This window comes from Semicossyphus pulcher, unplaced genomic scaffold (assembly GCF_022749685.1).
Source record: "Semicossyphus pulcher isolate SPU_LCO1_2020_fin unplaced genomic scaffold, fSemPul1.0.p SCAF_4, whole genome shotgun sequence".
NCBI classification, from domain to species: domain Eukaryota; kingdom Metazoa; phylum Chordata; class Actinopteri; order Labriformes; family Labridae; genus Semicossyphus; species Semicossyphus pulcher.
In genome coordinates, this window is record NW_027211715.1 from 19,140,572 (window position 1) to 19,153,761 (window position 13,190).

Genomic DNA, 13,190 nt, shown 5'->3' on the forward strand with positions numbered 1-13,190 from the left:
TCCTGAATATTACTGTAGAATTTCAGCATCCCTACCAGTATTCCTAATTTTCCCTGTGTGCATATTTTAGATATGGATGAGTGCGCTCTGTCTCCGAAGCCCTGCAACTTCCTGTGTAAAAACACAGAGGGCAGCTACCTCTGCTCCTGCCCCAGAGGATACAGCCTGCAGCCAGATGGAAAGACCTGCAAAGGTAGGCGGACTCCTGATTTGTTTTAAAGTTAGTTGTTATTTATAGTCAACCATTGATATTTTGTTAGTCAACCATATAAGTAATACCATTACCCACAACACATTGGCAGTATAGGCTCTGGTTATTAATGTTTTGTTATTTTCCTCTTAGATCTGGACGAATGTTCCACCAAGCAGCATAACTGCCAGTTCCTCTGCGTCAACACCATCGGAGGCTTCACCTGCAAGTGTCCTCCTGGCTTCACGCAGCACCAAACAGCCTGCATCGGTAAGCACAAGGCAAAAGAAGATCAGTGATCCCATGCAGGAGGGGAATCTATCTAATAAAATCTGAATAATCTGTTTCTCTTCTCTTTGCAGACAACAACGAGTGTAACGCTCAGAGCAGTGCGTGTGGTTCCCGTGCCTCTTGTGTCAACACGCCTGGTAGCTTCAACTGCGAATGCTCTAAAGGTTTCTCTTTGGACAGCACAGGCGTGGAGTGTGAAGGTAAGAGGACAAAGTCATCTCCATCTATAAAAAGATAGTTTCAGTATAGAGATACTAGTCTCTTACACATGTTTTTTTAAAACTAAACTTTAATGTCTTATTTATGTTTTCCTCAGATGTGGATGAGTGTGGCAGTAACCATCGCTGTCAGCACGGCTGTCAGAACATGCTTGGAGGCTTCCGCTGTGGATGTCCGCAGGGCTACGTGCAGCACTACCAGTGGAACCAGTGCGTGGGTAAGTCTGTCATGCTAGAGTGATGAACATTAAAGGAGATGTACACAGTAGAAGAGAGGAACTTGGATAATGTTATGTAATGCATTTTTGTCCTTTAATTTTGATGTCAGCATTGTCATCAACACCCATCATTTGGCATGTACTGTGTTAATTGCTAACACGCTAATCTTCCATCTCTCGGCCTCTTTCCTCCGCAGATGAGAACGAGTGTCAAGGCGCGTCAGTGTGTGGCTCTGCCTCCTGCTACAACACACTGGGCAGCTTCAAATGTGTGTGCCCCTCCGGCTTTGACTTTGAGCAGAGCGCAGGTGGCTGCCAAGATGTGAATGAATGTAGCGGATCAGGCAGCAACCCCTGCATCTACGGCTGCTCCAACACAGATGGAGGCTACCTGTGTGGCTGTCCTGGAGGTTTCTACAGAGCCGGACAGGGGTGAGCGAGCACAATGTCACTAGTTGCTAAAACATTTGACAATATCTAATGTGCTGAGAGAGTGTGAATTTGGAAAGAATTTTTTTGAAACTTACTTACTTCCTGTTTCTCTCCAGTCACTGTATAACAGGCTCAGGCTTCACAGGCCCGTTTACGGAGGGTGACGACGAAGACAGTCTGTCTCCTGAGACCTGCTACGAGTGTAAGATCAACGGAGGAGGAAAGGGCGGACGACACAAACGAAATGCTGATGAGAATGACATCAAAAAGGTACAGGTGTCACTTTTGATTTTCAAAAGAAATCAGTATCAGTGATGTCAGATGTTGAGATCTCTCCTTGACTGTGATAAGTTTCTTCTTTCTCATGTCTCACCTCCCTCCCTCTGTCCTTGTCCTCACTCTAGGATCCAGCAGTGAGTATGGCCAGCGTGGACACCCAGGACTCCATCCACATGAACCTCTCTCTGTCCCTCCTGCTCAACAAGGAGCCTCTACTGGAGCTTCTTCCCGCCCTGCAGCCCCTGGAGAAACACGTCCGCTACGTCATCACCCATGGCAATGCTAATGAACACTTCCGCCTGCTGGAGCGCCGCGACGGCAAGAGCGTGCTCCGGCTCGGCAAGAGGCCGCCTCAAGCGGGATCCTACCGACTAGATATCGCCAGCCTGCGGCTGTTCGGGCCCCGGAGACTACACCAGCTGGAGGAGCAGCACGACAGTGACTACCTACAAGGGGAAATAGGAGACGCCCTGCGCATCAAGCTCCACATCCACCTGCACTGAGCTCAGAGTGCGCTGGCTATCCTCTCCTGGACTGACTCCTAAAGCCTTTGAGTTTTAACCTGCCCCTTCCCCCTCCCCTCCAGCTCCCCCCTGCAGGACCATCCCCACCAACATGGGGGGTTATCAAGGGCTACGAAAGACTGAGTCAATCAGCCCAACTCTACCACCACTTTGTTACTGTTTATGTTATTATATGTTCATGTTTTGTGTTTTTTTTCTACTCTGACTACACTTCCTCTTGCGCCCCTCCACTTGTACCCGACCCAGCACTCATTCTCCACTGAGAGAGCCAGTGGGGGAGATGGCAGAGAGGTGCCCTAGTGCTTGGACCACCCCCCCCAAATAACACAAAAGGGTAGACAGATGGTTCACAAGTCCATGAAGCACTTTTGTTGACAAGCAACGAGGGGTTTTTAATAGAAATGAAGTGCTGAGAGTGGCCCAAACTGTCTATATGCAACAAGTATGGTAGTATTTAAATCACAGTTATATTAATGCTCAAGATGAGGGGTTGGGTGCCATCACGGTGGTCCAAGGACTTTGTCACCTCTCTGTGATCTTTGGTAAACAATCACAACAGTGGGGAACATGGTTTGTCCCCCCTCTCAGTATTGTAGTGTCATTTAATGTATTTGTGCTGTTTGAATAATGTAAACACGAAGGACTGCAACATTTACACAGCATTTCAGGTTCTTTAGTCCGTAGCAGTCTGTTTTTTAAAGCTGGATGCCAACCAATTAGCAGAAGAGGAAACATCAAGCTGTGTTTCTGCTCTGCTGTGACTGACTTTTGTCCCGTCTGTGGGCAGCAGCAAGCAGGGATCAGCGTGTTTGCGTGTGTGCGTGCTGTCATGTTTTGTTACCACAGTACCTCTCGCTCAGCATGGTGCAATGTGTACTTTAAAACAAAAGAGGGTGCTAGAGTCGCTCAGCATCCATCATGAGCAGGGAAAACACCAGTTAGTAGCTCGTAGACTTAAAAGAAGATAGAGCAGGTCATGTTTTATTTATCTCTGTAGGGATTAAGACCTCAGGTGCACTGATTCTGGACCTGAGAGACAGCTTGTCATGGAGTTGACTTTACCCAACTTCTTTGACTTGACCGAGAGCTTGATGTCTGAGAAACACAGCTGATTACAGTAGCACAGTCTCAAAGGTACATGACATGTTAACATTACCTAAGCTGCAACTAATGGTAGTGTTTTACAGTGTAAGGGCACGCACAGGTAAACACCGAACCTCACACAAAAAACCCCAAACTTTCAGGTCATCTTTCATTTCTCGTGATTTGTTTTTCTCTCAAAGAGAAAAAAGGTGCTAGATAAATACCATCTCTTATTCACGCTGTACAAAGAATGTGCAGTCTTGAATCTGGATTGCAAAAGTGATTTTTTTTTTTTTTTTTTGCTAGGATTTATCGTTTTTGTTGTTATATGTCTGTCTCTTGTCTCAGTGCTGAAAAAACAATATTATCAAACTTGCTTCTTGAAAATTAAATTGTATATTTTTAAGTGAATTGTAGATGTTTTTTTATGTCAAGGCTGCCAAAACAAACATGCAAAACCCAAGATTGAAGGCCTTTAGTGCTGTTGACTTTGTTTTGTTGAGGAAAAATCCTAAAAAGCAAACGCAGCACGTGTTTGGTGATTGACTGTACTGTTGAAACCACTTCTACCAGTCAAATCATCCAATCAGCAAAATGAACCCAAATGTGTCAGACTTAAAGATAATTAACATTCCCACCATATATTATCTCATACAAGCTAACACTGTCTGTACAAATGCCATAAGGTTTAATGCAAACTTGACCATCTCCAGCTCGGATCTATGGTGCTAAGTTATCTTTTTCTCTTAACAGTCAAGGTTGCTGCACTGTCCCACAGCCGAGGCAATGTCTATAACACATAACCATTTTTCTAACCTGGGAACATTTGTATACTTTGTATCTTTATTGTCAGTTTGTAATTTTTCTTTTTTTTGCCACTATGTTTAAAAAAAGCAATGTGTTGCGTGTGCTTACTGTATCTCAGCTTCACTGTCAGACTTGAAACAATCATCATCTGCTTGCATTGAAGTATTTGTGTTTATACTTTATGATATAAGGATCCTGTTTCAGTTGTCGAGATGTTCACCATAACCCTTACACTTGTTGCTTTCAGACTCCAGCTAAAAGCTGAAATGACAATCATCCAGTCCCATCACGTCGACCAGCTGAGGATCAATAAATCAATCAGTTTCTGAATAATCATGATCTTTGTGCAAAAACAAAAACCAAAGATTTCTGACACCAAATGGCAGTCTGAAAAATTAGAGTCATTCACATAATATTGTAAACTTTTGTCCAGTGACATTAATGGCAATAAAGTATTGTGGGTTATATTTTTAAGACTTGAGTCCTGAGTTTTTCCTTTCGCTTAATTTATTCGTGTGTAATAAATGACAAAAGGTGACAAATAATTAGTAACTATTTTATTTAATTTCCAACATGAACAATGTGGACCTCCACACAGTCCAGCTATCAGTGGAAAGTTAAGAAGAGTATTTGAAGAAGAAAATCCTGTTGTTATTTTCACTGATTCAACCAGATGTATCAAAAACAAAGCCGATAGTCAGAAAAATATGCAATTACAAAACACAACAAAGAAGCAAAGCTACCGGCTTTGCCTCCTTCTAAGACGTGGCTGCATGTCTACCTCAAAAAATCCACAGTCTAAAGATTGATACAGGGAGAGGAAGAGGACAGACTGATAGCAAAAAGGAGACTCCCAAACTCGAGTCCTGAATAGAAAAATAAAGCTTTTTGTCATCTAAAGGTCGCTGTTTTGCTTCATCACCACACTTGGCAGGCTGACTAAAGCAAAGGACACAACCAGTGAACATAAACTCTACTTGCAAGAGATTATATAGATTCAATATGGCTTCTCAGTTATAGACACAGTAACACACAAAACACACACACAGAGGACATTGTATGGAGACACAAACTACCTGCTTGGGCCTTAAAAAGCATCTGAAACTGTAGTGCTGCTCAAAGACCAGTGTCCCAAATGAACAAAAAAAAAAACAACACAACGGACACTGACACATTAAAGGGGCATCTGCTCGAGTGTAAACTACTTCATTTAACTTCCACCAGAAATGCAGCCTTCAGGTTTGAAACTATGTCATTCACAAGTTTCACAAAGCGGCCATTTTCCTCTGACGTCAGACTCTGGCTCTTACATCTGTATTCCAGGTCTGCGACAAATAGATGGCATTTAGCTCAACTGTTCAGCGATTGAAAAGACAATAGCCTAGATTGTGAAATTCTGGAGAGACATATTTCAAGGTGAAACAACATATTTGATAAATCGTTAGCTAATAATAGACAACAGCAAATGTTAGCACCAAGTAGTTACCATTAGCTGGTCAACACAATCTTTAGCTAGCTAACATTACCATTAGCCGGTCAACATAACCTTTAGCTAGCTTTCATAACCGTAAGCCGGTCAACATATCTTTTAGCTAGCTAACATTACTGTTAGCTGGTCAACATAACCGACAGCTAGCTAACATTACCGTTAGCAAGGAATTTACACCTTTCCTATCGTATCAAGTAACGGTAATGTTCGCTGGGAAGTGGTTTAATGCTAACATCAAGCTGTAACAGTAGCTGTGTTTTTATGTCCTTGTCCCTCCAGATTTTCTCTATTGTCTTTTTAGTTGATGATCAATTGAGAAGGCAGATGGCTGTTCAACATGAGTCTGGTTCTGCTCGAGGTTTCTGCCTGTTAAAAGGAAGTTTTTCCTTGCCAATGTGCCGAATGTTGCTAAGTGCTACTCATGGTGGATTCATGTTGGGTCCCTCTCTATATAACATAAAAAAAGAGTACAGTCTAGACCTGCATGTCTTTAGATAACCTTGGTTATGATTTGGCGCTATACAAATAAAATTAGAATGATTGATGAATCAATTTGTCAACAATACCGACATTTACAATTTCAAACTTGGAACACAGCAGTACTGAATTTATAACAGGATTTGCTTCAGACAGCTTCCACCCTGAGCGTGATCTCGGAGGAAAATGATTGCTATGTGAATTTGGTGAATTAGTGTATGTAGTCCTTCAAAAAACATACTGTCTTTAAATACTGACAACCCCTGGAGTTTGTAAAACGTAGCCCTAAAGTGATGTGTTAGCATGTTCGACTAGGTCAGTTTAAGGCAGCTGTGCAGCTCATTATTTCTGTCCTTCATGGTCCAACATCTGGTTTTATGTTCACAGCGATTCCAGTTGTCTGTAATGTCAAATCAGACCTGTAACAGTTATATAAGCTCCTGCAGTGTCATATTTACACCATCAACAAGTCTGCAGAATAGCGATTTACACCATACATTCTCCAACATCAGGTAAATACCCCTCCGAGAGTGCTGTGGCAATATAATGTCCATTTACACAGCCTAATTAAATTGCACCCTACACCAGTGCGTAATCAAACTGGCCCCTCTCCAGCCCCTCCTTGTGGTCAGTCCAGGATGATGCAGGCATGCGGCTGTAGGGGTCCAGCAGGATCCTGAAGCACCTGACCAGCAGGAAGACCAGGAAGAGCATGAGGAGCCCTACGAAGGCTAAGGCGGTGCGCTGCTCAGTGTCGACCCCAACCAAGGCCAATGGGGGGCTGCTGCTGCTGCCACCGCCAGGGCCGCCGGGGATCGAGGAGCTGGCCGGGGACAGCAGCAACTCGTAGTCAAGTGTGGGCACATCATTCATCCTCCACGGGGCCCGAAGGCAGGGCTTACACACTGGCTGGATGGTTGGTGTATTCGGAGGAGGTGTGGAGAAGGAAGGGAAGGTGTTCATGAGGGGCGGAGCAGAAGTAGAGGCCAAAATGGATACTTGGAGTTTGATCACGAAGCTAAAGAGAAGACAGTTTACAAGTTTTCCTTTTTGTAAACCCTGATTTTTAAGATAAATCAGCAGGTTGTACAACAGAGCAATGTCCTGGTCAGAGAGTGACGTGTCTGTATGATGTATTCTGATCACATCTTTCTCAGCTGGCGAGTTTATTTTGACAAATCTAGGTCAGTCAAAGTGACATGACCCAGAAAAGCCTGGCCCTAATCTGCTCTGACAATGTGAGAGACACACAGGCACAAACACAGAGACACTCTTAAATTATTATGGACTACTTTTTAGTGCCACGCGTTTTCAGAAAACTGACTAAACAGTCTAATGAAGCTCTTTTCTTATTCCAGCTTCCGTCCCCCAGGCGGGAACGTTTTTAGAGTATTTATCAGGGCCGCTCTGCTACATCAGCTCTCATTTTCACTCTCAATCAGAGCAGATAGGACGTGTCGCTGCCTCCTGCTAATGCAAACACACAAACACCAGAGATCCTGCAGTCAAGGTCAGTCTTCTCTATAGGAGATAATAGTGTGCAGATGGACTTCTAGCACTCAATTTGGTGTAGCTGTTAAAGAGTGTGTTTGGGTGTGGTGTCAGTGAACTGAGAGCCAAACCTAGGTGTTATAAACTATTTCCAGCATCTGCAGAGGCCAACAACACCAGGTGTGCATCTGTGTGGCTGTGTTGGTGTGTGGCTAATGGGATCAGGAGGTCAGGGAATCAATTGCCCTGAATATAAAACATTGCATCATCACCGTAGCTGATGGAACCTTTTCCCCTAGCTGGTTGAAGTGGGTAAGCGCTGTCAAATGTTCAAATTTGTTGAGAGCAGAGCAGCAACAGGAGGTAGAAAATTAGTTTTTCTAGAAGGTGAGTTTGCGTTTTTTATGTGATATGTGGCTTCATCCAGTTTTGATCTTCAGTCTACTGAACGCAGAATCTGTTGATGCTCCAGCAGACGTGACGAAGAGGTCGATCCCAGACGTTTTGTCATCAGAAAGTCCCGGTGAGTGACTGCAGCTCCTTTTAACTCGCCACCTGAAAGAACAAGAGGCACCTGGTTAGCATTGAGATAACTGTCGAAAAATGTCACCAATAAAGCTCTAATGAGGACATTTAATTAGCACAATATCCTCAAATCCCTTAAAATAGAACAATAGGCATTGCACAACTTTTCCATTAGGACTGATTGTTTCTAATGTGAACCATAAGGAGAAGATTCCTTCCTCATTTCATCATCCAATGTGATTATTCCCACCCTTTGTTCCATAAGTAACAGCGACAGTGACATTAGCCGTCTGCGTCCCCTGTAATGACACTCAATTAGTAAGCTGATTATGGTGTCATTAAGGCCACATTAGCGCTAATGAATGCACAATTATAAACACTGATACCGCATTACATCACCCTCATTTGTCAGGGCAGTGTTACAGAGGGCCATTTGTTCACTTGTTGACCTCCTTCATTCATTCGCTCACAAGACAGAGGGAAAGACAAAGTGTTGTGGAGCCTCATTAATAATATAAAATCACATCTCCCAGGGAGGACCAGGTTTCAAATCATCGAGGAAACGAGACACGCAAACCATTTTACCTGCTGGTCGGCTGAATGGAGCGGTGACGGGGCGTTTTGCTTAGACCAACGTGATACCGAGAGATATGCAGAGCACTGTGTGTGTGTGTGTGTGTGTGCGTGTGTGGGGAGAGATGCTCAAGAGAGACAAAGGGGGGAGGATGGAGAGGGAGAAAGGTCAGAAACAGGAGGAGAGATTAATAGAAAGCTCATTTTAATTTTAGATTAATGTATTAAGGAGCAAAAATGAGGATGCGAAGATAAGGTTAGATTTGAGTCTTGATAAATTTACAGTGACTTAAGTATGGACTGTAGGGAGGGGCATAATAGAAAACTAATGGTAGAAAAAAAGACTCAAAAACAGGAATTGGAATTGACAGAAACCATGGGAATATGAAAACATTGATGGAGGAGTGAAAGATGGATGATTAGAGTGGAAGTTCCTGTTGTGATCGGGCAGCAGAACAGAGGACAGAGGAGAGGTTTGCCGGTTAAAACTGGGCTGCCCTTCCTCTGTATGACCATGGCGAAATGCCTTTTCCATACACTCTCTCTCTTTGTGTCTCTGCTGCTTTCAGTTCAAAGGTTTTCTATCTGCCACTTCATCAGCCAGTGTCTCCTGGGTGCTCCAGGCTCAGGCTGGCAGTAGGATGACACACCTGGGAAATGGCACTCACTCTGTGGGTGAATGTGCACTCCTGTGTGTGTACAAACAGACCTGCTGTGTGTGTTTGTGGGTGTGATTGTGTGTAACACCTTGCACCTTCCGCCCTGCCTCTGACTAATGGGAATCGCAAACCCAAAAGTAGGTGAGAAAACCTTGACACAGTTTTCAAGGACGCCATTATGACTGACACCGTCACACATCTGTAGCTCCACTGCAGAAATGCTTTCTGTTATCAACTGCTGTGAGACTTTTATTTTGAAAAGCTTGAAACACTGCTCATGGCTTAATCCAAATGTTAAGGCTTGTAGGGATAATGTTGTTCAGCAGTAATTAACTCTATGAATTGAGTGCAGCTTTTGAAGTCAACAAATGTATTTTGGCATCTTTATGATATTGTATTAGAGTCAGAGTCATTACCTCATAATGTTTATAAGTATTGTGGATATTGGAAACTTTTTTTGACTAATAAGTTAATTTTGTTTAAAGTGTTAAAAGTTTTAATTAAAGTGGTTAAAATGGCATTATGACGCATGACTTTGGCTGAAGCTTCAAGACATGTGTCATCCTCCTAGCTTGTGTAGGTAAACTTTAACGACCTGACGTCGCTATTGATTCTAATTCAAAGTTCATGAACTTCATAGGAGTGTTTTCGAGGACCAATTTTTTATATTTAATTAATTAAATATTTGCTGGTTTTCCTTCTAGCAGCCTACGGACCTTCCTGAAGGACTGATTGTTTACTTGTAGCTGTTAGCCAGTTAGCTCAGTTAGGTTTCGAAGCATCCATTGAGTGTTTACTTGTAGCTGTTAGCTAGTTAGCTCAATTAGGTTTCGAAGCATCCATTGAGAGTTTACATGTAGCTGTTAGCTAGTTAGCTCAGTTAGGTTTCGAAGCATCCATTGAGAGTGTACATGTAGCTGTTAGCTAGTTAGCTCAGCTAGGTCTTGGAGCATCGGTTGAGTGTTTCCTTGTAGCTGTTAACTTTAGCTCAGCTAGGTCTTGGAGCTCAAGTTGATTGTTGTGTTTAACATTAAACTGTTATCAAAGGAACTTTGGACCACCAGGAGTGATAGTTTTTCAACTATTTCTAATTTTTCGTATTATACAATAAGTGGAGTTAGGCTCAGACTTGGGGAGTTACACTTAAAATACAGTTAAAGACCTGCTACCCACCCAGGTGTAGCTAATCAGGCTAATTAGACTTCCGGTCAGATTACAGTTGGAGCTACATGGTATAAATCAGCCTTTTTTACAGAAGACATTTTTAACATGACGAGAAAACTTGAAGTCTGGCAAAGTGGTAAGTTTCCTGAAATATATGGATACATATTTACATAGTTTTTATTCGGTGGTTTGAATTTCTATTTGAACTCTATGAAGCATAAATTCCAGGCTCAGAACGCAGACACTCAAATGAAATGGGCGGATGGTCGGCACCAAATGGTGTGATTTTTGACAATCCCAGGGACTGCATTTGCTGACTCACTGTCTATTCTTCCCGGGACACTTATAACTTCTATCACTACCAGATAAAACAAAACTACTGGAAAGGTTGGAAACACTTAACAAGAAAACATATCACCCTAAAGAGGTCTAACCATGGATGTGTAGAGCTTTTAAAATTGAACAAAAAAAAATTTGGTGTCTGATCTGTCGCAGACAGTCACTTCATCAGAACAATTCTACTGTAACATGTGAACAGACAACAGATAAAGACAGGACATTCTAATCCTGCTCTTATGCTACTAATAAACTACCCACTCATACTCAAAATTACACACATGAACACACACACACACTTGTTATACACGTGGGCGCAAAACCACATACAGAAAAGAACATAGCTGATGAAACCCACAGAAAAGAACATAGCTGATGAAACCCACACGCATGGTTAATTTCCATTGTGAATGTGGAAGAAGTGAATAAAAGGTACAAACATGGCTCCTCGTCTAACCACATCCAGCCTGTAATTATTTAGTTTCTCCATTATCTCTGCTTATCAGAGCCAGAGAGAGGATGATAAATAGACTGAGGGAGAGGGGAAAGGACTTCGAAATGAAATAAGGCTAATAAATTAGCTTTGAAATAATGAAATTTATAATATCAGACGATAACAGATGTTCTATTACTTTTACATATAGTGTATTGATTTATTTAAGCATTAAATGTGTAAAACTTAATGTATATTGAACTTTATTCCTAAGAACCTAACATGGAAAAGATACTAGACCGTACTTTCTGCCTTTGCAACAAGTCTAGAGTCAGTGGTCGGATAGTTCAGACATAGGCTCCTTGTGTGCGCCTGTGTGCGTCTGTGTGTGTGTTTCGTGTGTGAATAAGTCATTGGGAGGTGGAGGGAGGACAGACAGAGATTGCTCAGCTTATTTTCCTCCTCGTTAAGTCTCACTCCCACCATCACCCTCCATCAGCCTCACACACACACACACACGCAGGCACACACAACGCTGTCGTCCATCAGACTCGTCTCGCTCGACTCGCGTTAGTTCTCGCCCACTCCATTGCTCCTCCAGGACACTTCCTCAAAGCACCGTCCAGACCCCTGAGAGGAAGGGAGGCGAAGCGGACACTCGTCAGTCTTCATCGAAAAACCCTTAAATGGACACCGCTCTCACACATGCACACACACACGCACACACACACACACACACACACACGCACAAGTGCACTGAGGGAACTTATTTGCATTCAAAAAGATAACTCAACAGATGCCCAAACTTAAAATTAGCATAGTTAAGCTAATTTACATATAGAAAGAGATTCACTTACATTCACAGAACACACACACACACACGCACACGCACACACACAAGCACGGACCCACTTTCATCACCTCCTCACAGAGCCATTGGTCAAGCTAATGTTGACAGAACTCATCAGTGCAAATGAAATGAAGAGCGCTGAAAATAATTTAGTTACCTCTCAGGTGACCAGGGTGTCGCCTTTTTCCCTTGTCTGTCCACCTCCCACTGTTTCTCTCTCTCATTCACACACACACATACGCGGACACAGACACAGTTTCTTAAACTAATTTAATCTACAATTAAAGTAAATTACTATACAGTTCCTCAGAGGAGAGAAAACTTTGGTAACATTATACTTGAACTTTCAGCATTTAGAAAACTAAATAAAATGTCTAATCAATAGTTCATAACGCATTATAGTTCGAAGCTTGTTTAATGAAGTATTTGAATGTTTATTAATGCACCCTTTTGATAGCAACTATAACATCCCCTATGAAGGCATGTGATGCAAATCCTCAAAGGCTAACTTTTCAAGCAAGCTAACGGTTGTCTATTTGGGCTCATAGTAGTTTAAGCAGCAGTTAGCAACATAGCTCATCTGCCTCTCCCTCTGCTACGTCGTATCATTCCGCAAAGCCCCTCCCATCAAATGATGCGCTCATAGGATGCACCAAACATGCACGCGCATTTCGCTAGACTTGAGCCGGAAAGTCAAGGCTGCCAACCGCTGCTAACGGAGGATTAGCGTCCAGAATGAGATAGCTAGCTATGTACTAGCTCTGTTGCAGGGCATTAATGTGCGCGGCTAACTGCCGTAACAGCAAGAAAGATACCTGTGAATATGTTGTTTCAAAATCCGTCTAACATTGTGAGTGGCATGTAATGATCAAAATTAGTTATTTTAACTTAATTCTAATGATTTAATGTTGCCTACCGTAGCTTTAAAATGAGTTAGACATTTTCCAGTACTGATCATATACAGTATGACATCACAGCTGCATTTGGGGTAAAAAGGGCAAACTATAGCACCATATTAAGCAACTTACATGGTATATATGGTTTATTTTTCCTGTTCAAGATGCAATTTTGAGGCCTTTTAAAGAACGGACTTGCAGATTTTGGGCACATTTCCACTGAAATTTGAAATGACACTGCATCATCAACATCTT

At 42.5% G+C, this 13,190-nt stretch overlaps 2 protein-coding genes across 2 annotated transcripts in view; one reads left to right on the forward strand and one right to left on the reverse strand.

The window, feature by feature from the left end:
• The window catches only part of fbn2b (fibrillin 2b), a 59,873-nt gene extending 55,357 nt beyond the window's left edge, over positions 1-4,516 (forward strand). The window contains exons 58-64 of the mRNA XM_069679663.1: positions 71-193; positions 344-460; positions 553-681; positions 798-917; positions 1,115-1,349; positions 1,466-1,619; positions 1,754-4,516. Of these exons, the coding sequence (XP_069535764.1) occupies positions 71-193; positions 344-460; positions 553-681; positions 798-917; positions 1,115-1,349; positions 1,466-1,619; positions 1,754-2,131 (1,256 nt within the window). The 3' untranslated portion in view covers positions 2,132-4,516. The remainder of the gene's footprint in view (positions 1-70; positions 194-343; positions 461-552; positions 682-797; positions 918-1,114; positions 1,350-1,465; positions 1,620-1,753) is intronic.
• Positions 4,517-6,587: 2,071 nt separating this feature from the next.
• On the reverse strand, positions 6,588-7,150 carry LOC138607604 (cortexin-1-like). The gene has a single exon (XM_069680238.1). It carries the CDS (start codon positions 6,969-6,971, stop codon positions 6,588-6,590), a length of 384 nt encoding a protein of 127 aa, XP_069536339.1. The 5' UTR covers positions 6,972-7,150.
• Positions 7,151-13,190: the final 6,040 nt, after the last annotated feature.